This window comes from Cricetulus griseus, assembly GCF_003668045.3.
Source record: "Cricetulus griseus strain 17A/GY chromosome 1 unlocalized genomic scaffold, alternate assembly CriGri-PICRH-1.0 chr1_1, whole genome shotgun sequence".
Classification (NCBI taxonomy): Eukaryota; Metazoa; Chordata; class Mammalia; order Rodentia; family Cricetidae; genus Cricetulus; species Cricetulus griseus.
The window spans coordinates 219,916,161-219,943,783 of record NW_023276807.1 but is presented as its reverse complement, the minus strand read 5'-3'; the positions used below and the strand labels follow the sequence as shown (position 1 = coordinate 219,943,783).

Sequence of the window (27,623 nt, the reverse complement as noted above, 5' to 3'; positions counted from 1 at the left end):
TGCCTGCCTGTCCACAGCCATGCTTCCCACCATGATGGTCATGAACTTTACTGCCCTCTGGAATGGTGAGCCCTAAATTAAATGCTTTCTTTTTATAAGTTGCCTTGGCCATGGAGTCCCTTCATATCAATAGAAAAGGAACTACCACACTCCCCATCTCAGCTGCAAACACTTGGAAGCTGTACACTAACTCTGTAGGATGTGGAGTGCTTGCCTATCAATAAAGATTGGGGCAACACTCCTAATTTTGCCTTGTAGTTATTGTGTTCTCTTTATTTTAAGTTATCATTTTGCAAAACTTTCCCCTTCCCTGTCTCCTTTACTATTCTTAAATGGGGTATAGCCTAGGCTGGTCCTGAATTCATGATCCCCTTGCCTCAGCCTTCTGAATACTGCAATTACAGGTGTGTGGAGAGCTATATTTTCTTGGTCCTTTCCCTTCAGTTCTCACCTAGTAAATTAACAACAGTGCTTTAAAGCTAGTCCAAGGGTAGCCTGTGATGCTCTCTTAAGTGCTGAGCATATAAAAAAGGAAGTTCTCTACTAACCTGTTGGTGTTAGAAACTCTGCCCTTAGCAATCCATACTTGGTTTCCTGCTGGTTACCCCTTCAGGTGATTAGCTAAGGAACTATTTTGTACTTCTAAGTAGAAACTATAGGCTCTCTCTGGTCTTACACTGCTGGGAGGGCTTCCTGCTTAGTCTGTGTTCTAATATTTTACCCCATGTTCACATACATCCTTGTGCTTGTTAACCCTGAACCTGATAGACTGTTTCTGGACTCAAGATCTTGAAATGCCCTCTACTCCTTATCTACATGGTTGCTTCCTGCCTTAATTCAAGTCTTCATTTAGGTTTAACTTCCTCCATGAGACTTTATGAGTATGGTGTTCAAAACTGTCCTATAACCCTCAAGCCCTCTCTCTTTCCCAGCTTTCTTTTTCTCTTTTATTTACTATGATCTAGAGTCTATATTGACCCTTTTCTGTCTTTCACTACAGGAATATAAGCTCTGTGTGAGCAGAGCTTGTATTTTTCCATGACCATACTTCCCACGGCTTTGCTTGTTTTTAGGTGCTCAGTAAGTGTTTGTTGAATGCATGAACGATGGACACAAGGCCTGCAGTACTTGAGGCATAAATCATACACTTTTAGGTAAAAGGAATGCCAATTTGTTGTACAGTTTTTCATAGCATAGTATTTCAGAAAACATTAGCAATTAACAGAAATGGTTGCTCGATGACGACAAGAGAAGGCTTCATGCTGCACATGTGTAATATTCTAAGCTCAGTAAAATCTACAACTGGTGTTGTTTAAAGTCCTTATGTTTCTAGATATCTGTATTTTTTTTCTTTCATCTGTTGTGTAGATCATTGTAAACACTAACCTGGGAACTTGATTTCTGGCTCCTAGCGTTAATGACTGGACCATTTTGTCTATCACACAGTACAGTATGCATGTCACTAAACCAAGTTTTGCCAAAAAAAAAAAAAAAAAACAAAACCTCTGTGAGCCAGATGACTCAGTGAGTAAAGTTGCCTATCACCAAGCCTTGTGACCTGAGTATAGTCTCCAAGACCCATATGGTAGACAGGTCCTCTGACCTCCACATATGCACCATGGCATATGTGTGTCTCTCCCCCCCATCATAAACAAATAATAAATAAATGTGTAAGGAAGACTCACTAGATAGCCAGACATGGAGGTGGGAAGCCTGTCTCAAATCTGCCTCACTGGAGATGGGACTGTTTGTCCCTAAAGGAGAGTTAGGATGTTGAGGAAGATGAAGGGAGGTGGTAATCAGTCACCAGTTTTCTCAAGGGGACATGTTGAGTTTTCTGCCTCCTGAAATCAGAAGGTCACATCTCATACACATGCATGTATGCATACATGAATACATACATGTAGGGGAAGCTGTAGCCCCCTACACATATATACTCACACAGGCTCAATTGAAATGTCATTGCTAGCAGAAATAGCCTTTAAGTGTGAAAAGTAACATAGGCAATTGTTTTAACTTTCATGTCAGGTACTATCTACAGTGAAGCTAGTGAGAGCCACATGATATACAGTTTAGCAGCATTATTTCCAGAATTAGTGATTTCAAATCCCCTGTAGCGGTGGGGTCTGGCTGTGTAGCCCAGGCTGGCCTCAAACTTGTTATCTTCTTATGTCAGCCTTTTGAGTGCTAGGATTGCAAGCATGAGCTACCATACCCAAGAACCCAGAATAGAGAGGGCTTATTTTTTTTATTATTTGTGGGTAGAGGGTGTCAGGGTTGAGCTCGGGCATGTGTGTGCCACACGCTTTATGTGTGGAGGTCAGAGACAACTTTTCTGGAGTCAGTTCTCAGGTCTTTGGGCTATACAACCTGCCTCTTACCTGCCGAGCCATCTCACTGGCCTAGACTTAGTGAATTTTAAAGCTAACTAAAAGCAAGCAACTAGGTTAAAGTGAGCACTGAGAGTCAGAAGTAAAAAAATCAAAGGGTTGGTTAGATGAGTGACTAGGTCAGCTGTGTTTGCTAGTAATGATCAAATTTAGGACTTTGTCGTCCATTGAGCCTTGGAGACTGGAGTCTTAACTCTTGATGGTAACTTTCTTGAGAATGACACCTGGGTTTTGCTGAAGTATTTCAGATTTGCAAAAGACAGGTATTAATGATTGCAGGGCCTTGTTTCTACCAATGCTTGACGGATGCTGTGGCTCATCTAGGCAGGCTCTGTGTGTACTGATCAGAACTTTTTGTTTTCATTTACAAACTAAGGTGACTGGAAAATATGGTCTGATCATTAGCATCAGTTAACCTAAGATGTTGTGATTTACCCTATTGTAGCTTAATGAATTCACTTTCTTTAATTTTGTAATTATTTCTGTGATTAAGCATTAAGAAACTGCTGGGTTGAGGGAAGTGCAAAATGAAGAGGACATTTGGATCTTCTAGTTGTACAGGGTGACAAGTTTTGCTCTGGTAATTGTTCGTCATTTTATTCTGCCCGAGTGAATGAGCATTAGCTAGGGATTAATTCCCTGAATAAATTGTTATATTGTACTATTAGAATTTTCCAGATGTATGCTAAACAGAAATAGATTCTGTTTTAGGTCAGAGAGTCTCCTTTAGACTTGTAAAGTTACTGATCACAGTGGCAGGGGCTCTGCTCTCATGGTTTTCAGTGTTCCTACTGTAGGGAACTCCAGGGACTGGTACTGGTTAAACAGCATGATGCTGTTTTGTTTCTAAATTCTAGTTTAGTGTTCTAACTGCCCTAGGGGCCTCTAATCTTAACACAGATTGCTTCTAAATGTAGTGTAGATGTGGATTATAAATCGTTGCTCTGGGAATATACACTGTTCACATTTCAAGAAAAAAAATGGATTACTTCTATAATGTGTAATTTATACATGCTTCCTGTCTGAAAAGCAGTTACATATTTTAAATTTTAGTATTACAGACTCTTTGTGCTTCCCAAATTAGAAATTTAAGACTATCTTTTGTGATTGAGAGTTGAAATTAGGGTGGTGGTGGCGCATGCCTTTAATCCCAGCAGGTGGATCTCTGTGAGTTTAGAGACCAGCCTGGTCTGTAGAGTGAATCCAGGACAGCCAAGGCCACAGAAACCCTCTCTTGAACCCACTCTCCCTCTGTCCCCCAAAAGAAAGAAAATAGGCATTTTCTTTAATTTCTGCAATAAACAAAGATTTGTTTACTGCTGGCAAAGTCAACACACTGTTAGGGAATGAGACTGCAACATCTGATGGGCAACAGACCTTACTGTTAAGCTCCCACTCTAGTAGGGAGGACAGTGACATGTTACATGCTATAACAGTATGATAGGAGAATACTGTAATGGGCAGGCATTGGCTGTCTTGTAAGTAGGAGTTCACTCTGGTTGGCAGGGAGGTGTATTTTAGAAGGGTCAGGGAGCTGATTGGCTAGGGCAGGTATTGGCTATGTGAGATGAGTAGTAGAGGTTAGAGACTAGTTTGGAAACATTTAAGGCATCTGGTCCAATATCTGATATGAATTCCTTTTGAATGTATACTCTTAGGTGCATCAAATTTACCTTTAATGATGAGTAACTATTTTGTTAAGTATTCACACACACACTCCTATGCATTAGCATTTTAGTGCTCATATTTGAACCCAGGGCCTTGAGCGTGCTAGGCAAATATACTATGACTGAGCTACAGCTTCAGACTCATAAGAGATATTTTTGATAATACTATGCTCAACTTTCCTTTATACCCAGGCAGCATTATATTTCACCCAAGATACGTGATATTGGGTTATTGTATAGTTTTCATTGTCCTTTAAGCCAGTAGTTTCCAAGTAAGGAGGCTGTTTAAAAATCTTGGACTCCCACTGGTCGGTGGTGGCACATGCCTTTAGTCCCAGCACTTGGGAGGCAGAGGCAGAGGCAGGCGGATCTCTGTGAGTTCGAGGCCAGCCTGGTCTACAGAGTGAGTGCCAGGATGGGCTCCAAAGCTACACAGAGAAACCCTGTCTCCAAAAAAAAAAAAAAAGACTCCTTCCTACCTCAACTTTGAGCTCAGCAGGTCCTAGGTTAACTGGGATTTTTCTCATGTAAAAGATGTCCATGCGTTTCTGATGCACAACTGCTATAGCCTGACATGAAGAGAATATTCTATATGGTATCATTGACTTTTACAGTAATTCAGTAAGAATGGAATAGGGTCATGTGTGGCTTAACAGCAACAAGCCTATGTAATTGGTACACCCTGAGACCTCCATAGAAGGGAATCCAATGTAGCATATTATAAACAGTGGCTATTTCATACATAGATTTTGATTTTAAGCGTAACTGAAGTCAAAGCAGAGTATACAGCTACAAGTCTTTCAGAACAAGGAAGCCATAAAGAAGTCACCTCTGTGCTGATGATGCTGTGAAGTTACTGATGGTTTCAGTCAGTATATTATTAACTTTATATGTACAGGGAGAGATGCAGGCTCAACTCTGACTAGGGGTAAGTGTTCCTTGAATTCACAGCAAAGTTGAGTTACCAGATAAATGCTATTAATAATAGGAGATTATAAAGTACTCAATATATTGATTAATGATCAAAATTACCACATTTTAAGGTAATCAAGACCAATAATCTCTGTGATAGAGACTGTGTCTGTCAGGCGTGTGACAGTTCTGGGACTCTTCTCATTGTGTGTATTGATACACCTGGGGAATATCTAGTAACAAGTTACAGTAAACTAGGTTCTCCTTCCCAGGAGCCATATAGATGGAGATATTTTATTTTCTTCTTTCTGTTAATAAATGTGTGCCTTTTATGTTCCAAATGCTACTTTGAGAGCAGGTGTAACTACTTTGTTGTAGTGACACAAAGAATAGTTACAAGTACTTGGTGTGTGATTAGCAAAAAAGCAAATATGTGACTGTTTTGCCTTTTAAAATAAAAGCAGAGTTTAGAGAAGAAAGCTGAGAAAAAGTGTAATTGTACCCTAGGTGTTTGCTCAATGACTGTGCAAACAAACTATACATTATCTGAAAAACACACCAAAAGGCTCATGGTGGGCACAGCATCTAAAGTGATTTTCTAGGACCAGGGAACCTGGTTGTCTGATGCTGTTGATGAGAACCAGCTCTCAGCAGGTTAGGGACTGAAAAGGAGCACAGTCAGCAGCTAGTCACACAATTGACTTTTTTCTCTGAGGGAGCAGGACTTGAATCTCTGGGGCTGGTGAAAAGGGGAACACACACACATACACACACACACACACACACACACACACACACACACACACACACACACACACACACACACACACACACACCACACAGGGGCTCTCCTATTTTTTTCCTTTACCTCTTTCCTGATGTTTTTCTTCCACATACAACTGCATACACACACAGATGACTTTTCTGAGGGTCAAAGCTTAGTTCTTCATTCTATTTTTTTTCTTTTGCTTTTCTATGTTCTTCTACCTGGATGTTTCCCTTCTTCCCAGCATTTTCCCTCTGTATCTTTTCTTCTTCCTTTCTTTTTTTTCCCCTGCAGTTTATATACCCCACAAAATTTTTCAAACAATATAAAAATTACAATGTGGGTATAGTCTATTTTTCTTTGAGTGAATGATTACAATGAACACAAGTATAAGAACAGCGTGTTTCTCGTTTCCATTACATGATTAAACATTTTACATAGTACAGGTGAAAAACAAATTATTCACAAAGACCTACATACATTCATGTGTAAGCAACTTGTTATAGATTAACAGAGTATAAGCAAACAAGGTATTTTTCTCAGCCAGTTCTTTTGCTGGCAGGCTGTATTTTGTGGTTACAAAGACAGATCTATTATTTTATTTTTTATTTTTTAAAATTATTTTATTATTTATCTCAAAAGGAGATCTTTTTTAAAAAAAATCTTAAAAGAATCCCAAATCTAAACTTATATATAAAAACAATCGGTCATTTCTACTTTAAATCCTCAAATCCTCAGGGTGTTCACACAGTTATCAACAGTTTTTTTTTTTGTTTTTGTTTTGTTTTGTTTTTATATCAGAAAGCTGGGGGCAGAAATGGGTAGAAGGAATTAATCATTGTCTTTGATCACCAACCCATCTTTAGTAAGAAAGGCCCATCAACTATTAATAACTGGGCTACCTTTGTTCTTGTTCCTTGACCTTAACAAGTCCCTCGCTCAAATATTAAAAGTGAGCCTTTCTTAACTTTAAATTGCTCCCCAAGATTTTCTACATCAAAGCCATCAACAAAAAATCTTAACCTAAGTTTACTAACAATCTACATGTCTAAATTCTTTCTGAGGGTGGTGGTTGAATCATTCATCAATCTTCTCCAGCAGCGATGCTAGGAAAAAGTCAATCACTATATTGTAAGTACCAGTAACAGTGCCCATTTAGGGACTAGAAACCTCCTGAGAGTTTTCATACAACTCATGAGGGACATGGTGACCTCGAGGGCAATAAGCAGAGCTATGCTCAATAACAGCATGAGATCCTCATGTCACATAGTCCTTGGGGCTCTGCCTCTCCAAGGCTCACCCAGTGTGATTATGCTGACAGTCAGTTCATATTTCATGAGTTCCAAAGCTGTTTGCTGATCCTCCCTCATAGCCTCTGACACTGCCCTGGTTGCTCTGTGGAAGCCTTGTGTTGGGTCTGGGGAGCCCTGCTCCTTAGGGAAGCCCTACCACCATACTGCAAGTAGGTCCTGCAAGGGTAAACTAGAAAGCCATAGGAATGCCTACCCTGGAAGCTGCAAGTGTCATGTTGGTATTTTAAAAGTTGTGTGAAAAAAAAAAAAAAAGAAATTTGGTCTGTATCAGTCAAGCCAGATGAGTTTTCTTCCAGAATAAAAACCTCCATGGTAAGTGGCACGCCTGTATAATCATGAATGCTGAACATGCTCAGTGCATCTCATGGCACCTATCACAATGAAATATTTGCTCCAGAGAAACAATACAGAAATAATCATGGCGTCATTAACCCTACAGTTTGAAGATGAAGCCTGTAATTCTGTAAGAAAAGCCAATTGACCTTGGGCAGTTAGTGTCTTAATGTTCCTCAGGTGATTGTGAACTTCAGTAAATTGGTTCACATAAAGCCTTTGTCCAGTGAATCTGGCTGAGAGAATTGCCATTAAATTTATAGTCTGAAACTACCTAGAGGAATTATTTGAGAAATTAGAATTAGTATTTTATATCTTTTGGGGGATGGTGGTAGTAGGGGGGCACATAGGGTCTCTGGCTAGTCTGGAACTCACTTTGACCCAGGCTGGTCTTCCCAGGTGCTAGGATGGATTGCATCAACTACTGTGGATGGCTCTAATCTTCTCCTCCTTCTTCCTCTTCTTTTTTTTAACCCTTTGGAGCTGAGGACCAAACCCAAGGCCTTGCACTTAGTAGGCAAATACTCCCACTGAGCTAAATCCCCAACCCCCAATCCCTAATATTAACCATGATGCTTTTTAAATTTCTGTATGTGTGAATCTGTTTTCTCACATGTCACCAACCATTCTTCACCCCACATTTACCATCTGCCTCTCAGATAGATGCTAAATATAGAATGCAGTATTTATCTAGAGCTGTTCAAAGGAAAAATGTTTGACATGAGTGAAACACCTCTGATTAATGTTCTAAAGCATAAGCTTTTAGTTGTTTTGTCTTTAACAAAAAATTACTTCACTTTGGGGATGTGGAGTGATGGGGCCTAGTTTGGCCTCAGCTCTACCAAAACAAAACTACTTGGAAGTACACGTATGTCATAATCCTCTTCCTTTTTAAACATAATTCATAAACAATAACAGTTTTGAGGATCAGCTTTGTTCTGTGTATCTGTAAATAAATAGTTCTCTTTTCTTTCTTCAGGTAACTGGGCTTTCTTTTTAATTCTGTGATTCAATCATTTTATACACTTAACTACTTTAAAGTTTTATTGGCTAATCTATTCTGGATTTGGAAAGCAGATGTTGAAGGTTGCTGAGAATTGTTCATGACAGTGATGAGGCTTGGACTGTATATAAAAACAATCTTAGGCACAGGGTGGGAAGGTGTCTGACTTGTTAACTTTCCAAGCTATGTGTTGGGTGCATTAAGTAAGCAGTTAGGTCCAGGTTCTTTCTGAGTTTGCAACATGTTTGCAAATTTCCATAATTTTTTTTTCCTTTTTCTCTGTATTTGTATGTTTGTGTGTATGTAAGCAGGTGTGGAGGCCAGAGGTGAATATCAAGTGTCTTCTTCATTTGCTCTCCCCTTATTTTTTAAAGACAAGGTCTCTCTCTCTTACTGAACCTGGAGCTCACTGCTTAGCTAGCCTGGCTGGCCAGCAGGCACCAGAGACCCTTCATTCCACTTCTCAAGAGCACCTCTGTACCTGGCCTACTTTAACTAATTATTTTTATTGATAAATTATTTTTGTTGTTTTTGTTTGTTTGTTTGTTTTCTGAGACAGGGTTACTCTGTAGCTTTGGAGTCTGTTCTAGAACTAGCTCTTGTAGACCAGGCTGAGTCTGGAACTCACAGAGATCCACCTACCTCTGCCTCCCGAATGCTGGGATTAAAGGCATGCGCCACTAACACCCGGCTGTTTTGTTTTTAATTAACTTAATTAACTTAATTAACTTGCTAATTAATTTTTTGTTGTTTTGTTTTTAACATGGGTGCTGGGAATCAAGCTGTTCTTCATGCTTGTGTGGCAAGCACTTAGCTGCCTCTTCAGCCCCACTCTTTGTTTTATTGAGACAGGACTCTGCAACTCTTTACTGACATGGCACTCACTGGGTAAACCAGACTAGCCTTGAATTTGTAGTGATCCTCTGTCTCTACTCCTTGAGTGCTAGGATTAATGGCCTGTACCATCATTCTGGCTTAGTCTTTTTTTTTTTTTTTTGTCTTTTTTATTATTCGTTTATTGATTACTATGAATGGTGAAAGGGGGGTGGCAGTCTCATGCGTATGTCATAGTGCATTCGTGAAGATCAGAGGACATCATGGTGTTGGTTCTCTTTTACTTTTATGTGGGTTTGGAGCATTGACCTCAGCTCATCAAGTTTGCATAGCAAATGTCTCTACCAAGGCCTAGGCTAGTTTCTAACTCATTATCCTCCTGCCTCAGCCTCCAGCATATCCTGCTGACTTGTGCCACCACAACCTGCCTATTGTTTTTGGGGTTTTTCTTTTTGGTGTTACTGTTTTACGTTTGCAATTAAAAAAAAAAGTTTGTCAGATCTATACATGGCTATACATAGTTCATTTCCTTGGTTAAACAAAACAAAACAGGAAACTTAATAGTATTTATCCCTGGGCAGAAATACTGAGCTCTATTAGATCTGTTTTTGTTAAGGTGCTGTTATTATTTGCTTTTGCAAGCTATTGGAGACCTGTTTCTGGCCTTTGTTAAAAGTGTGTAGAAGGTCTACCATCTTCTAAATTTTGTCATTAGGTATGTTGCTGTGCTTTATTTTTTACCATTGTCTTTTTCTGCCTGGAGCATATATTTTTATATATAATGCAAGAAGAAATTTTGTTACTTTTGCTGAGAAGTGCAATCAGTATTTTCAAAAGTAGATTTTCTTTGTACTTTACACTTATTTTAAAGACAGGTATTTGTTTTATAATCAGCAAGAAAATTAACTATAGTAGTAACTTCATTAACAGTTTAGGGTATGTGGCTACGCAAAGCTTCTGACATGACTGTGTACCCATCAGGAGCATCAGTCATAGGTAGACACTTGGGTCTTGCTTAAAACAATTAAATGATGGTGGATATTTCAGTGAAAGTCTTTCTTGTCAACACTTTTACTAATTAACTTCTGATTTGTATCTTAATTTGCAATTTATGGAAATAATTGTCTCTATCTCTTAATCTACAGATTAAGGTTTGAAATAGCTGATAAATTCAGTCTTTGGTCTTTGATTCTTGAAACATGAATTGTATCTCTCTCTCTCTCTCTCTCTCTCTCTGTGTGTGTGTGTGTGTGTGTGTGTGTGTGTGTGTGTGTGTGTGGTTGGAACTGAAGAAGGTGGAAGTGTCTCAGTAGTTAACAGAACAATACAAGTCAGAATATTGATGTGCCAGCCTTTTACTCTGTCACTCATTTGGATGTGTTAGTAATCTGTGTCAGAAAAATTGGTAGAAAAGTTGATAGTAATAGCTACTACCAGTGTTAGTTTGTGAAGTGCTTCAACAACCCGACTTAAAAACTAAAAACATTCTTGAGTAGCTCTCTGAAGTAGCTGTGTTACCCCTTTTTTTATAGTTGAGACTCAGAGAAATTGAGTCCACCTAGCAGCAAGAGAAGCATTAGACTTAGCAGTATACCCCAGAACCCACCTGCAGCTAAGCTAGGCTGAGGCTTGCTTTGTTATAAGAGTCTTCGTAAGTGCCTGGGTTGTGGGAAAGAAAACTGAAACTTGGGGTGGGGGGGGGGACAGACGGACACACGCTCAGTGGAGCATGCTGGCCTGGCAGGGATGAGGGCCAAAGCTTACTCTCCAGTTAAGGGTTTGTTGAATGCCATTACAGTGTGTATACCTCATTGCAAGTTTAGATCCACTTTTGTGAGTGGTTCCCAATAGCAAGTTAAAATTGGTAAGTTTTTTTTATTGTCTCCCCCCCCCCCCCAGGGGAATCATTTGAAAAGCTGTTAGTGTCATTTTCTATTTTCTTGTTTCATAAGTTTTGCTCCAATTCAGTATTTTATTTCAAAATTACAAAATAATTTTGGGGAAATAGATTAGCTGATATTAACTCTTAATATCCTAAAGTTTCATAATTAAATTTTTATTCAGTGCTGAGTTACATAACTGCTTCTCAATTTTCTGTCTTTATTCTACAGAATGGTAAATACGGCTGGCCGTCTCTGGAAAGGCCACTGATCTGCCTCATGTAAAGTATGCTCAGTTCCTTTCCAGTGGTGTAAGTATCTTCTCAACTCTGTCGGTTGCTTTAGTAGTGTGAGACTGTCAGGACTGTGACTCAGATTTTATAACAAATGCTTTGAAATTCAAAGAATTCGTTTAAGTGACTTTTATTTCTCTATGTGTGGGGGTGATTGTTCAGTTGCTTTGGCTTGTGTTTGGAGGTCAGGACAGGTAGTACACTTCTTCTTCCATGTGGGATCAAATGCAGGTTTAGCAGCAAGCACTTTTACCCTCTGATCCACCTTGCCAGCCCAAGATCAAAGACATTTTTAGGAAATTATTCAAATGGTATATGTCTTTGACGTCAAGGTAAACAAGTGTGGTGATGTGGTGAGGAATGAGATTTCAGGCCTGTGAGGTTTTTGTTTTTGTTTTGTTTTGCTTTCTCCATTTTTACTTTCAACATTGTATTTTAACCTTTTTTCCATTTAAACAAAGTTTTTGTGTTTATTATTTCCTTAAAAATCATTTTATTTTAATTATGTGCATATGTGGTTATACAGAAGTGAGTGCAGGTGCCCAAGGAGGCCAGAGGCCTCCAGAGCTGGAGTTCGGAGTGGTTGTTAGCTGTTCCATGTGAGTGCAAGGGACCAAGCTCAGGTCTTCTGTAAGAACAGGAAATGTTCTTAGCTGCAAGTCTCTTCTCCAGACCCATATTCATTACTTTTAACTGTTTAAAGCCTAGAAGCTGCTAAGGTAGGTGATTAAGAGTTGGCAAGAGAGTTGTAGAGAAGGAAGAATGATGAGCAAAGGGGTCAAGACCAGGCTGGGGAAACCCACAGAAACAGCTGACCTGAACAAGGGGGAGCTCAGGGACCCCAGACTGACAGCTTAGAAACCAGCATAGGACCGAACCAGGCCCCTTGAACATGGGTATCAGTTAGGAGGCCTGGGCAGTCTATGGGGCTTCTGGTAGTGGAACAGTGTTTATCCCTAGTGTACGAATGGACATTGGGAGCCCATTCCCCATAAAGGGATACTCTGTCCGCCTAGACACATGGGGGAGGGCCTAGGCCCTGCCCCAAATGATGTGACAGACTTTGATAATCCCCTATGGAAAGCCTCACCCTTTCTATGGAGCAGAGGAGGGATGAGATGGGGGTCAATGGTGGGCATGGGAAGATGGGAAGGAGAGGGAATTGGAATTGATATATAAAATAAGATTGTTTCTAATTTAAATAAAAAATAAATAAGGAGTTGGTGTGAGCTCCAGTTGCATTCTTAGGAATTAGCAGAATATAAGCTCTCTTAATGCTTGATTTGAGTGCAAACTCCTAAGGACACCACAGCCATTTCTCTTCCCTGCGGCAGCTAGTAACATAGTTCTGCCTATTAGCTAATGTAGTTGCTAGCTGTTCTTTGGAGTCAAGGCAGAGAGATACAAATGGAGATGGTGGTGCTGTATCAAGAATGTTTTTGTGCTGGAATATGAACTGTAACCACCAGTTCATACAAAATAGCCCTCAGAATAAAAGTATTCCGGGAATTTCAGAAATTAGAGAAGATAAAGGGCCTATTAGCTCATTAAGTGCATCTTTAGCATCTAGTGTGCAGAGTGCCTTGAGCCTAAGTAATTTCTAAAATTTGGTGGAGTCTGTTTCACTTAAATTCCTTCTGTTTTGGTTGACAATTCTGTAATCTAATAGATAGACATTAAGATTGGTTTTCTTTATTATTTAGGTTTTCCTTTGAAGCCCTCACCTGCCCCCCTAGCGCACATACATTGATTCTGTGATTTAGTGCAGTCTCTGGAGGAGATCCAAATGATAGGACTGTCGTCTGAGTTTCTGCTGAGCAGCCCTGTCCTAGGAAAGGCACTTTATCTTTGGGCCTTTGCCCTCCCCACCTACCCTTTTGTTTGCTTGTTTGCCTGCCTGCTGCTTTCTTTGTCTTTTTTCTGTTTCTTTTCTTTTTCTTTCCCATCCTTGTTTTTTCAAGACTGGCTTCTTACTATGTCTAAAATAACTTGGAACTTGCTCTATACCTCAGGTTGGCTTTAAACTCACAAACATTCTGCCTCATCCTTCTGAGTGGTGGGATTGTAGGTGTATACCACCACATCTGGCTCTTTGACACCAAATTTTTATCTCTCTGTTTATAAACTTGAATGTTTTTAATTAGGTCTTTCTTGTATGTGGTAAAAATAAAGAGATAATCAAAGTAGTTTCACAAATCACACAATTCATTGGCACACAAAGAAACCCCTCCCTCCACTTAGGTTCACTGTTCTGTTTGGTTTTTTGAGACGGAGTCTTGTGTAGCCCAGACAGCCCTCAAACTTGCTACATGGCCAAGGGTAACCCTGAACTCTCAATCCCTCTGCCTCAGCCTTTTGTGTCACCACACTTGGAAAGGTTTATAGTTCTTGAGGAGTGGGTAAAATGTGAACAAACCTCAGAGGACTGTCCTTAATGTACAGTTGCGGCATATCTTAACTGCACAGTGAGTTCCTAAATTATTGAAGCTTAGTTGTTCAGTTAGTGTATAACTGGTTTCTGTGGGAAGTAAGGTACCAGGTGTACCTTTACAGTAGTGATAATGTCATTTGATCTTCACAGTAGAGGTCCCTGAAGTCATGAAGGACACATAGAGATTACCTTGATTGACTGCTGAATGCTTAGCCCCAAACATAACATCTATGTCATCCCCTCCAAGGCCTTCCAAGGCCCAGACATTGAAGAGAGGAAGTAGGACTGTGGGAACCACAGAATAGAGAGGAGTGTGGTGGGGTGCTGTTTTCTGTGACATTAACACAGTAGTCAGGGCATTGTATATATACATTATTGTCACACTTTTTTTTAAGTAATTCGTTTAATTAAAATAAAAGCAAAATATTAAAGAATGTATTGCCAAATGAAAACAGCAATGAGGATTTTGTTTTGTTTTTTTGTTTTTCTTTTTTTAAAATTTATTTCATTTGCATTGGTGTTTTGCCTACATGTATGTCTGTGTGAGAGGGTCAGATTTTGGAGTTACAGACAGTTGTTAGCTGCCATGTGGTTACTGGGAATTAAACCCAGGCCCTCTGGAAGAGCAGTCAGTGCTCCTAACCACTGAGCTATCTCTCCAGCCCCTTTTCTTTCTTTTTTAGCACTTGATGGCTTAGGGCACTGCTGATACTAGTAGGCAAGTGAAACTGCAAAGTCTTCAAAATGTCTGTCAAACGTAAAGTTTTTGAAGGCTAGTACTTCTAGTCAGCAACTTACTAGAGGACCTGGGGAGGTTTAATTTAACATTCTCAAAAGTAGGGAGGGTTCTCAAGTGGATGGGTATTGACTCCTGATCCTTATGCACAGGACTCTGATGAGATTTAATATTCTCTGGCCTATAATCTCAGTACTTGGGACACCAAGGCAGAAGGAGCTTGTGTTCAAGACCAGCCTGAGCTTTGTAGCAAGGCTCTGTCTCATGGTCTGTAGTCATAGACTATTCTTAGGCTTTAGTCAGTTTACCTAATAATTTGAATTATAGAATCATTTTACTCTACTCAAAAGTTCAGTTCCCTGTAAAACATTCTTACTTACTCTTACATGTAATTTTCTTATTTTGAAGCCGCTTCTTCAATGGTAGTAATAACCAAGAAGGGTTTATGTATATAAATAAGAAGGGCCTGGGATGTTTGATTCCTACTACAGTGATCATACAAAGCAAAATGGTTCTTCCTAGTCATTCTGGACACATAGAAACAGTAGAAATAATCCGGGAGAAAACTTTTGTTTGCCAGAAATACTTAACTGTTGATACTTTACAGTTCGTATAGTTTTTTTTGCCCCTTTGATATCAGTGCTAGTTAATCCTTTCTGGATGCTTTAGCTAGACTCTTCTGCTCTCCGTCTTTGGAATATCATTTATAATGGTATATCCCAGGCCTTGTGGCTTATCTAGAAAAGTTTTAGGTGTATTGCAAAATATGGTTAATATCCCAAAATGTACTGTGGTCTTACAGTATTAGTTTAGGAATTGAGCTGTAAGTCCTGACCTGAATTGTTCTTTTCTATTCTAATCTTTATCTGTATTATTCAAGTGTCAAAATTGTTATATTATTTTCAATTACTGTTGGCTGGAGCCTGCATTCAAATCAGTAATTTAAAGCAAAACTTCCCCTTATCCTGTGAGTGATCATTGTGCTTGAGAAAAATAATGTAGCCCCTCCATCTCATCTTCCTTTGTCCTGTAATGATTGCTGGCATTATGGACCTAGATGACCTTTACAGGTCATGTGCTGCTGTTATTTTATGAAGCTGTGCTTACACTCGGAAAATTATGAGAAGTACAAATGGAAAATGGCATAACACTTCCCATCGTGTGGATTGATGCACGGCATAGTATTCTCAATATCCACGAGAGCTTCTAATCACTTGAGTGTTTTTGTTTTTCTTGGTAACATACTGTATTTTCAATGTCATGTGCACAATGTGATCCTGCTCAAGATGCCAGTATCCTTTTCCTCTAAGTCACTCGTTTGATCCTGGCAACTGAGACCTCTGTTGTAGCTCTCTTGGCAGCAGGGGCTGCTCTTGGTACAAATTACAGACATCCTATTTAAACACAGTGAATAATAAAGGGAAGTTGTTTGTTTCACAAAACGAAAGACGACCAAGGTTTAAGTGGCTTAAGAATTACAGGGACAACAAGAGGATGCTGCAAGGCTTTCCTCTTGTTCTCTGCAATTTTTTTGGTCACCTGCTTTATTCTCCCTGCAACTCCTGCTGCACGAAAGACTTCCTGTGGCTTAGAACAGTTAAACTTACTGTCCATCTTACTGTAGTATAAGGAGAACATTTTAAAGAGAGCCAACTTTCAATTCCTATGGCAGCCTGTTCACCAGAAGTTGATTTCTGTGAAGAGCTGACCCAAGAACACATGATTAGGTCTTATGGGCAATCAAAGTAATAGGGGGACCCTGTTTCCTTCCTTTTGATACTTGAATAAAAATGTTTTTCTAGTCTTAGTGGATCCTAAATGGTATAAAATATTTCAGGTACTGTGAAGTTTTATGCTAATAGCCAGTGTTGTATCACAGAGGCTTGAAGAGCAGTACATGACTTACGGTCTGCGCTGAGTGAACACGATAGGAAAGCATGGTTAACTTTGGTGCACATAGATAAAATAGTTCTTAAAGTTAGGCATCTAAGGGAAGAACAGTTTTCCAAATACTTTGATTGGATGAGGACTGAAGATAACAAAACAGGCCTTTTATTTTCAAAGAAAAGTAACTATGAAGATAAAAAAATAATTATGAGGGGAATTGGAATTTTCGAAGCCAGTAAATTCAGGGGTAAATTATTTTGGCTTGGCAACCATTTAAAGAAAAAAAAAAAAAGGAGCCAGAGAAGTATCTCAGTAAACAAACAAAAAAAGAGCCAGACAGAGGTGGTACATGCCTGTAATCCCAGCACTTGGGAGGCAGAGGCAGGCTGATCTCTGTGAGTTCAAGACCAACCCTGGTCTGCAGAGTTAGTTCCAGGACAGGCTCTAAACCAAAGCTACAGAGAAACTCTGCCTTAAAAAACCAAAACAAAACACAAACAAGAATGTGAACTGTTATTAAAGACTACTTAAGTTTTATTTTACGACAGGTCTCACTAAATTACAACATGGCCTTGAACTCGGTCTGTTTTCCAGATGGTCTCTGAAAGTTGTTATCTTTGTACCACCAGGGTGGCCTTTGACTTCCTAAAAGGTACAAAGGTATCCTAAGCCTCAGTTTCCTTAACATAATAACATAACATAGTTCATAACATAATATTAAAACAAAACAAATAAATCGTATCTATTACAGAGACTCACTATGAGGACTAGGCGAGGTTATGTTATGTACTATATGAAATTCTTGCCCAACTTCTTAGTAAAAGTGACTGTTCAATTGGATTTTTCTTTCATGGAGAAGGAAATTTCTTGACCACTGTTTCTCTTAGCAATTGTTTATTTGAGGATGTGGTGATATCTTGTTTATACATTAACAAATAAAGCTTGCCTGCAGATCAGAGGGTGGAGCTAGCCACTAGTTAACCATAGAGGTTTGGAGGTCTGTACAGACAGACAGGAAGTGATATGGCTGGGGAGAGAGGAATATGAGGTAGGAGAAAACAGGAACTCTGTCTCTTTAGGATCAGGAGTTAGCAAGGTAAGAGTTGGCTGTGACTTGCTCTTTTCTCTCTCTGATCTTTCAGCATTTGCCCTGATATCTCATCTGGCTATGGGCATTTATTTATTTATTTATTTATTTATTTATTTATTTATTTATTTATTTATTTATGTTCTTTGAGACAGAGTTTCTCTGTGTAGTTTTGGGCCTATCCTGGTACTCGCTCTGGGGACCAGGCTGGCCTCAAACTCACAGAGATCCTCCTGCCTCTGCCTTCCCAAGTGCTGGGATTAAAGACATGCGCCACCAATGCCCGGCTATGGGCTTTTATTATTAAGACCTATTAGAACTCATGCTTCATGAAAGCTGATCCATGCCACATACATCTGTCACTAGAAAATACTATTAAAATAAAGATGGTTATCACTTTCAGAAATCCTGAATTCAAAAGTCTGATTTTAGGGGTCGGAGAGATGACTCAGCAGTTGAGAGCTCTTCATGTGTTTCCAGAAGCCCCAGGTTGTGTTTTCAGCCTCCACAGGACAACTTACAAAGCTGTTTGTTAACTCCAATTCCAGGACACCCACTGCCCTCTTCTGGCTGCTTCTGCACTGCATGCATAGGGATATGTAGACTACCACTCAACACAAAATAATAAAGACAAATATGTAAATCTTTTTTAAAGTCAGCTTTTAGTTTTAAAAAAAGTAATTCAAGGAGAAACCATTTTTTGATGTGGCTAATGTCTTAAACAAAATATTAAGTTTCTCTCTTAAGAAAACATTTTCTGGCTCTTCTCTCTTTTCGCTTCTCTCTCTGCCTCTTTCTCTGCCTCTCCTCTCTTCTATTTCTCACTCACTCGCTCTCTGTCATATAATAAATTGGTTAATGTATAAAGAAAAAGAAAATATTTCCTGGTGTGTGATATTGTCTTGTTCTAGTTGAGGTGGAAACATGTAGAACCAATTTTCAAGATACAGATAGCTCTAGTTGGCTGAACACATGAGGGATCCACTCAGAGAGCTCAATGAGAAGCTCACGAGACTGCTAAGAAGTAGAAGCAGTGCTTGGTTTGTTGTTGTGTGTGCTGCTCTTATCCTCCACTAAAGTTGCCAGTGGTGACACATGCCTCAGTCCCAGCACTCAGGAAGCAGAGGTAGGCAGATATCTGTGAGTTTGAGGCCAGCCTGGTCTACAAAACTACAAAGAGAAACCCTGTCTCAAAAAAGAAATGTTCTCGTTACTAGTATTCACTTAGACTCAGCCAAGCAGTCTGAACATTTTTCACTATACGACCTAAGAGTTCTTTTCAGTTTTACTGATATTTTGAAAAGCAAGATAAACTTTTTTCCAGCAATTTCCCACTAATATGCTAGTATAAAACAATATGTTTCAAAATTGAAAAAATTGTCCATTATCACATAGTCTGAGCCTAATGCACTATATGTATTTTACCTTATGAATTGGTATCCTGATATAATTAACATTTTGCTTCCAAAGTTTGGTTGGTTACCAAAACTGAAAAACATAAACTTTATCCCATTATAAGTTGGGTTTTATGTTATAACTGATGCACTCTACTAAACTCAGAATCTGTACCAATCCAAGTCACAACAAAAAAGTCTGATAGGACTCATGTCTTTTTTCTTTTGTTATTATTGTTAGTGTGTGTTGTTGTTATTGTTGGTGTGTGGGCATGTGTATATGTGTATACTAATATGTATATGAATGCATGTGGAGGCCAGAAGTGGACATTGGGTGTCTTCATCAGTTGCTCTCCACCTTATTTTTTGAGATAGGTTCTCTCACTGAAACCACAGCTCACTGATTTGCTTGACTGACCCCAAAGATCTTGTGTTCACCTCTCTAATGCTAGAACTCCTGTCATGTGCTGCTGCTCTCAGCTTTTGCATTGGTGCAAGAGGTTGAACTTAGGTACCCCTGCTTACACAACAAACACTTGACTGAGCTATCTCCCTATCCCGATGGTGCTCAGATCAAGCTTCTTCTGCTGAGGATTCTTGATGGGGAAATGGTTTTGTTAGATGACAATAAAGGCACTTCATTTTTATCCTTTTCTCCCCTCCCTCCCCCCCAGTTTGCTGGAAACCATGTCTCACTATACAGATGAACCCAGATTTACCATAGAACAGATAGATCTACTCCAACGTCTTCGGCGTACTGGGATGACCAAACATGAAATTCTCCATGCATTAGAAACTTTGGACCGTCTTGATCAAGAACATAGTGATAAGTTTGGAAGGAGGTCCAGCTACGGGGGAAGCTCATATGGGAACAGTACCAACAATGTTCCAGCATCTTCCTCTACAGCCACAGCTTCCACGCAGACCCAGCACTCCGGAATGTCCCCATCACCCAGCAACAGTTATGATACCTCCCCACAGCCTTGCACTACCAATCAAAATGGGAGGGAGAACAACGATCGATTGTCCACATCCAATGGGAAGATGTCGCCATCTCGCTACCATGTAAACAGCATGGGTCAGAGGTCATATAGCTTTGAAGCCTCAGAAGAGGACCTAGATGTAGATGATAAAGTGGAGGAATTAATGAGGTTAGTTGCTTTGCCTATTCTGAATTCCCCTAAAACATCTATGTTTTTAAGATTGTGTTTAAATAATAGCCTGTATTTCAGAAACTTAACAATAAGAACAGTGGTTTCTCCCTTCCTTCTTTGGAAATGAAAGTAAAACTTGAAATTGTGGTTTTAGATCAGATTTTTTTTTTTTTTTCTTTTCTACTTCAGCCCTTTCATTGCATGATGAGGCTTTTCTAGTCTCTTGATTTGTCAAAGGGCTTTCTCTGTTTATGGTTTTAGCAGTTTCTGACTGACCGAAGTTCATTTAATCCAATCCTTAGTCCTTCATTGTAAATATTTTTCTCTGAGTGATAAGATAAATTTACCATGATGTAGAATACATGCACTCTTCATTTTTCCTTGCACCATTTCAATCAGAGCAACAATTTGAGCAACTGTTGGGTCACAAGTAATTTTCATAAGAAACATAGATACCATCCTACCCTTAAAAGGCTGAAGTTCTAATTTTAGCAATAGATGCAGCACCCACATGGACTCCATACCTTATCAGTTGCCAAGTAAGCATGTACACTTAGAGTTTAAACTCAAAGAAAAAAGCCTACTTTCAACTAAGGTCATCAAGACTTTGTAGCAGACCTGGTTCACTTTGAGGGTAGCAGACATGTGTTTTCCATGCTGTGTCCCAAACTAGGAACTTCCTTTAGCACATGGTGTGGGCTCAGTATGTTAGATGAGTAGATAAATTTGTCATAAACCATAAGGGTATCCTATTTTGAATTAAGGATTTGGAGCTGGTTCATGGGGAAAAGGCGTTTGCTGCCAAGCCAGAGGACATGAGTTCCATCCCTGGAACCCACACAGTGGAAGGAGAGAACCAACTCCCCAAAGTTATCCTTTGATTATAAGCATGCCAACACACAAATACTCCTGCACATATATACATACAGTCAATAAGAGAAGTTTTTGATTTTTTTAAAATAAAAATTGAAATATACATATTTTATTTCTTAAGGAACCAGGAAAAGTATCAAAAAAGGCATGTTTTTAATCTGGTTAAAATGAGCTGAATGTGGTCACTTATGCATGTAACCCCAACATTTGGAAGGGTAAGGCAGGAAGATTACTGTGAGTTCAAGGCTAGCACTTCTAGGCCTATCTGGCTTACAGAGCATGGATCTTTCCAAAAAAGCATCAAAAGAAAAACAATACAAGCCAGGCATTGGTGGCGCATGCCTTTAATCCCAGCACTCGGGAGGCAGAGGCAGGTGGATCTCTGTGAGTTCGAGGCCAGCTTGGTCTACAGAGTGAGTTCCAGGACAGGATCCAAAGCTACACAGAGAAACCCTGCCTTGAAAAACCATAAAAAGAAAAAAGAAAAACAATACAGATGAGGCAGACTTTGGCAAACTTCAGCACACCTTTTCAAAGGCTTCACATTCTACGCTAAGTGATTAGGATTAGGGTGCTGTTACAGGTCTTTACAAACAGAAACAACAAAAGCATTGTTTTTAGTATGGTTAGGCTGTTGTGTAAAAAATGATTGCTTTGAGCTGCAGAGATGGACTCCTTGGTTAAAAGTACTTGTTCTTGCAGGAAACCTGAGTTTGTTGCCCTGTACCCACTTGATAGTTCACAGCCATCCATAATTCTCATTCTGGGGGGTTCAAAACCCTCTTCTGACCTCTGCAGGCCCCAGGCATGCATATGGTACACCTATGTACATGCAAGCAAAACACTCATACCCAAAAAATAGCCTAAAAAAATTTTAAAGATTGAGAGGTTGTAGATAAATTAGTTACAGTTGATAATGAACAGAATTGTAGACTTAACAGAAACAAAAATAAAAGTTGTAACTGAGTTTTAACTGGTCCTGAAGATTTTCTGACATCAAGACAGAATGACGGTGTCGTGACAGTGCTGTGTGGAGATCCATCCTATGGCACCTCTTGGAGTTGAGGAGACAGCCTTAAACACACGGCCTCTTCTGAGTTTGTTTTCAGGGTTGAGTTGCCACACATGGAGTCCTTGGCTGCAGGGACTGTGGGGTACATGTTATAAAGAGTATCATACCTCAACCACAATCTATGTTAGCAAGCTTTTAGCACTCTGAAATACAAGAGATCAAGAGGCTTTTGGTTTATCTTTGACTATTAACCCAGGTGTTCACAGTTCAGCTGTTGCTAGTGACTTTTTTAGTGCTGAAGACTGAACCCAGGGCTTTATCTTCCACTGAATCACTTCCTTGGCCATAGATGGTTTGGGGAATTTAGCATCTTTCATTGTTCATTTCAAAAAGGAAAACCATTTTGGCAAATAAGTTACTTTATTCATTGAAGTTTCATGAGATTTTAATTATCCTGAATAGAGAAGATAGCAAAATATCATTTATTTGTTCAGGTACTAGCTTGTTTTGTTTGTGTACACTCAGTTGGGTACAGTCTCACAGACGTAACGTGTGTTTCACTTGTGTGCTCCTAATTGTTGTGTAGTTATTAGGACTCTTTCTTCTTCCCTTCCTCTGCTTCTTGCTCAGAATAGCTCCTTTGACATTTAGCTAGCTAGGGTCCTCTAGACCTGGCACCCTTGTTCCTCCACAATTGGGCGTTCTCACATTCCAACTTTGCTCATGTGTGCCCCTTCTCAACCTTTTCAAGTTTGCAGAGGGCAATCCTTCTTAGGACACAGGGAGAAGTGACTGAATAACTGCATACATGACGTTTGCAGTCCCACCAGCTATGCTGGGTGCTTGATCAGTGAAACTGGGTTCATGAAAATTAGTAATTTGCTCAAGAAAGTTTGATTATTGAGCCTAAATTATATCCCATGTCTTTATTATTGTGTTGCTGGTATGTTTTATTGCTGATATTATTTATGCTTATAGATTAAATAAGGCTTTAGGAAAGGTAATAAATATAATTCTGCAGAAAGTGTGAATGGCCTTACTGGGCTTGCCATTCTCCTTCCCTTGGCATGTCTGCTACTTCAAATCAGTCACTTACTAAACATTGAATTTTTATTGGTGAGATATTAGAGACATTTTCAAACAATAGCTCTTTCTGAGTTTTCTGAATCTGTCTAGTGATATACTGTCCTTTCTGCTTACTCAACATTGGTGACATGACAGTGACCTGGAATTGCTCAGCTCTAGTAGGAAGTGTGGATATCTGAGGGCCTTCCTGCCTCCTGTGTTGCCCACTGCCACAACCTGCAGGTGCTCTGCCCTGAGACATGCTTTGCAGATTTTGTAATCCAGTGAATCCATATTACAGTATATAATCTGAAGGTTTATAATGGAGATTTGTGTGTGTGTGTGTGCAGCTTCATCAGGTTATAACTGTACCCTTGACTATTTGTTAAAGAGTCAGAAATGATCTTTTCTAGTTTTGAATTGGGATCAGAAAAGGAAGAAGAGAGCCACACTAGCATGTAAATTCTCTGTAAGTGGTTGAATGTGCCATTTTAGGGAAGGACTGAAAGCCAACAGTAAAGCCAACTCATTTTACATTAGGACATCTTAAAAGGCCTATCAGTATTTAAGTATATGCATAGAAATGTGTGTCTGCATCTGCTAATGCAATAGACTACAGCAGTGTTTTCCTGCAGTTATGTATGTATGTTATGAGGTAACGTAAATGAGGCTTATTAGAGTTAGTAATGCTGTACATTAAGCATGTTGCTCTACATCACCCATACACTACATTTTGTTAGTATTTTGTACAGAATTCTGCAAGTTCATTCCAAGTTGGTTATGTATATGCTTAAAACTAAAGCATTGATTGAGCATCCTTGAGCCATAGTGTGTTAAAATTAAAAACTTCTGAGCGCTCTGTGTTGCAAGTGAAAAATTCCATAATACAACACATTCCACTGTCCCAGGTTCCATGTAGTCTCTATATAATTATGTAAAACATAATCGAACTTGGCATTTATACTTGGGCTCTATCCCTGAAGTATTTCATTATAAATATGAAAATAGTCCTGAATTTAAAAAAGAAGATTTGAAAAGGCTTGTGGTTTGATGTACCTCAGTGATGGCCCTCAGCCTGTATTTACTTGTGAGACAGGATGTTCATGCTCTGTAAGAATGTAACACCACTAAGTAAGTGGTGGTATGCTCTCCCTCCATCTGCATATAGAACAGCTCTCCCTGTAATGTTCTCTCTTAAAATTGTGCTTTGTATCTGCACAGGGAGAAAGTCATGAGTGTCTTTCAACTGTGAAATACACTGTGTTGGCTTTGTCTTGGGGTGACTTTGAGCTAGCCCAGAAGAATACTGAGGGTATGTTAGCTGGGGGAGTATGAGTCATCTTAAAGCATGTCATTTTAAAATATGAGCCCTTTAATATGCTTTCTTCCAGAAAACAAATCAGTGTCATTTTGAGTCACCATAAATAACCTCTCCATCCTGATTTGGAAAACATAAATGTACTTGAAAATAAGAATTTAAAGCTGTTATATAAATTATTTAGATCACATTTTCCATTTTACAGCCTTTAATCTCTAGAAATTTTTCACTCATTAAAAAAATTAATTTTTATTATATTTTTAAAAAATCCATGCTGAATATGACAGAATCTTTTGCTAAAGAACTTTCCAGGCTAGCAGGATAGATGGGCTATAGAGCATGTGTCCATACTACAATTGAAATGTTAAGAGTTAGCTTTGTTAAAAGAGATTTTTCTTTGTAAGTTATGATGATCAGAGAGAACTTCTCCAGATGACAGTTACATCGTGTCTTTTTAAAAGTCAATCAGAAAGCCTGGTGTGGTGGTACTCCTCTGGAATCCAGCTACTTGGGAGGTGGAGGCAGGAGACTCACTGTGGGTTCAAAACCAGCCTTGGCTACATAGCAAGTCCATACTCAAAACAAAACAAAAAGCAAGGAGCATTAGAATCAGGGCAGGCTGGTGGTCGTACTTAGATCCCGGCACTCCAGAAGCTGAGGCAGGAAAAGCTCTGGTTTAAAGTGATCCTGGGTTAATGGTAAGACCCCTGCCTCATAGTCCTTTTCTCATATACATACAAGTGATTTGTCAAAAGGGCATTCCTGATGGACTCTTTCATATATATTAGGAAGGATGGTAGTGGAGAGTTTAACTAGTTTTAAAAACAAAGGCTGTGGGCAGTGATGGTTAGAAAGGGAGTGCTCCATCCTTTTGAAGTCCACCAGATGAATACAATGGCAGCAGTTTGAAAATAGCAGCAGGAAGAAGTGGCATACACTTCAAGTGCCTCAGTTAAGATCTATCAAGTGGTTGCTTACATTGGAAGTTAAAAGTGAACCCAGAGAAATATTGGGCTTAGTTTTTATTTTAATTAATTAACTTCAGAAGGGGACAGTCTTGAGGCATGTGAGATATTGTGGTGCAGCAGTAGAAGATACTCATTCTCTTTAGGCAAAATGTCAAATTTTCAACAAAGGGAAGAAATACTGAATAGAATAGGAGTCAGATTTGTGTGATACTTCACACTAACAAATAGGTAGTTCCACAGGGTAGAATGCAGTTACAGGAGAGGATAAAGAAGACAAAGAGCCAGACCAGCCCTCTAGAGTGAACTGGATAGTGAAGGCAGATGGTATTGCTGTTTTTGCAAATACCTAGTGAACCCAAGCAAGCAGGCATTCTTCTCCAGTGACTGAGAGCACTTTGTCCATGGTGCTGTGCTCTGAAGTACCTGGTCTAAGATTTCACTTCAGTCTTAACAGCTAAGCTGATCAATTGTTTCTTCTTTTTTTGGATCCTGTCTGACTGTTTTATAGAAATAATAGTTTGTGTCTATATGATACATTCACAATTTCAAAAGTACTTGAAAGAAATGTCTTTTGCGTGTATTATGTGCATGGTTGTGTCTGTGTTTTTATCATTCAGTCATTTGTTTTTTTTATTTCATTGCTTAGAGGAACATTTTAAAAGCTTTTTTCTTTTTTGTCAGTGCTAGAGATTAAACACAGGATCTTGTACATTTTGGGGTAGCATACTGCCACGAGCTATATCCATGACCTCTTAAAACCCTTTGAAATTTGGGGATAAGATGGGGACCAACAGGAATGGAGAAGAGGAGAGGGAAAGAACCAACAAGAGTAGAGAAGGGGAGAAGGAAAGGACCAGCAGGAGTTGAGAAGGGTAGAGGGAGGGGACCAGCAGGAGTGGAGAAGGGATGGGGGTGGGGGACCATGGCAGCTAAGTGACTGGATCAAAGTACATTATACACATGTGTGAAAATGCCATAGTGAGACCCATTATTCTGCACAATTAATGCACACTAACTATAGAAATGAAACCTTTGGAAGGAGTGTGTTAATATTCTTTAACAAATGGTGAAACCGGAGCACAACTTTATTAAGTGGCTTTCCCTCACATGTTTTTGTCTTTTAAGGAGTGAAGGGCTGGAGATTGAGACCAGGAGGGCTCTTATGATGCTGGCCAGGCATTTAAGCTTTTAGCTACACCTCAGTCCTCCCCCCCCCCAAAAAAAAGTGTTTATGGTAAAGCAGTGAAGAATGTATGTTTAAATTTACTGTGGATACTTTAGAGACCATAATGTATAAGAACATATTCTTGGAGGTGGTGTGTGGGTTGCTGTTTTCTAAACATTGGGGATTCCTCCTGTCTTGCTGCAGTTCCTTAATAATGCCATACTGCAAGGCTGTGATTAATTCACAGACTGGTGACATGGCTGGGTGTTACCTGTGCTGTATGATTTAGTGTCTGCTCTAGGTGCATTTAATTGAAAATGAGTTGGTTTAAATTTATTTTAAATTATTAGTCAAGAAAATACCACTTTCTCATTTTGCCTACAAAAGAACATTTTTAGATTTAATCTGAACAATTATCCTCCAATATAGTTTCATTTTCCAAGTTCATTTGGTATGTTGAAATACAATAGTTTATACATAAATTTCAACTTAATTTTTGTAGTTATGTCAGAAGACAAATGATTTGGTTTGTGTGTGTACAAAAGCCATCTGAAATAGCTACTGCTAAAGTTGTCTCTTGCTTATAGTTGGTACAGAGACAGGCATTTTGAGAGAAATGTAGTCAACATGTAGATTGGAATCTAAGTAAGAAATTGTAAATATTACATTAGGCAGCTAAATTTTTATTTTCTTCTTAATGCTTGATTAGGATTTCCAGTCAGTAACTCAGGGATATTGTAGAGCTACGTATTGGATGCTCACTATCCCATCTCTACTCTTTTCCAAAATTCCCCACAGCAGGGACATAGCCGAGACAGTTCTGTGCCTGCTGCACAGGAGTGAGGAACTGAGTTCATGTCTTCAGCACCCAGAAAAAAGTCATGCAGTTCTGGCATGTGCCTTTACCCTGAGGGAATCCCTGCAGCTCGTTGGCTAGGCAGTCAAACAAACTGGTGAGTTCTGGGCTCTGACACAAACAGGGACACTCAGGTGTACACAGGCTACATGCACAAGTACAGCTCACAGGGAACATGGCACCCCCCAACAGAGTGTATATCCCTTCCAGGTAAGGGGGCTGAAAGACCTGTCTAAATTAAATTGCAGGTTAGTATCATCTTCTGATGGGATACTTGTTTCTTCTC

The 27,623-nt window shown here is 39.4% G+C and overlaps 1 protein-coding gene across 12 annotated transcripts in view; it reads left to right on the top strand.

The window, feature by feature from the left end:
* The window catches only part of Hmbox1 (homeobox containing 1), a 140,452-nt gene that overhangs the window by 38,040 nt on the left and 74,789 nt on the right, over window positions 1–27,623 (top strand). For all 12 annotated transcript variants that reach the window (XM_027390331.2, XM_027390329.2, XM_027390334.2 and 9 more), the window contains exons 2-3: window positions 11,330–11,409; window positions 19,601–20,077. In XM_027390331.2, coding sequence (XP_027246132.1) covers window positions 11,387–11,409; window positions 19,601–20,077 — 500 coding nt within the window. In that variant the 5' untranslated portion in view covers window positions 11,330–11,386. The remainder of the gene's footprint in view (window positions 1–11,329; window positions 11,410–19,600; window positions 20,078–27,623) is intronic.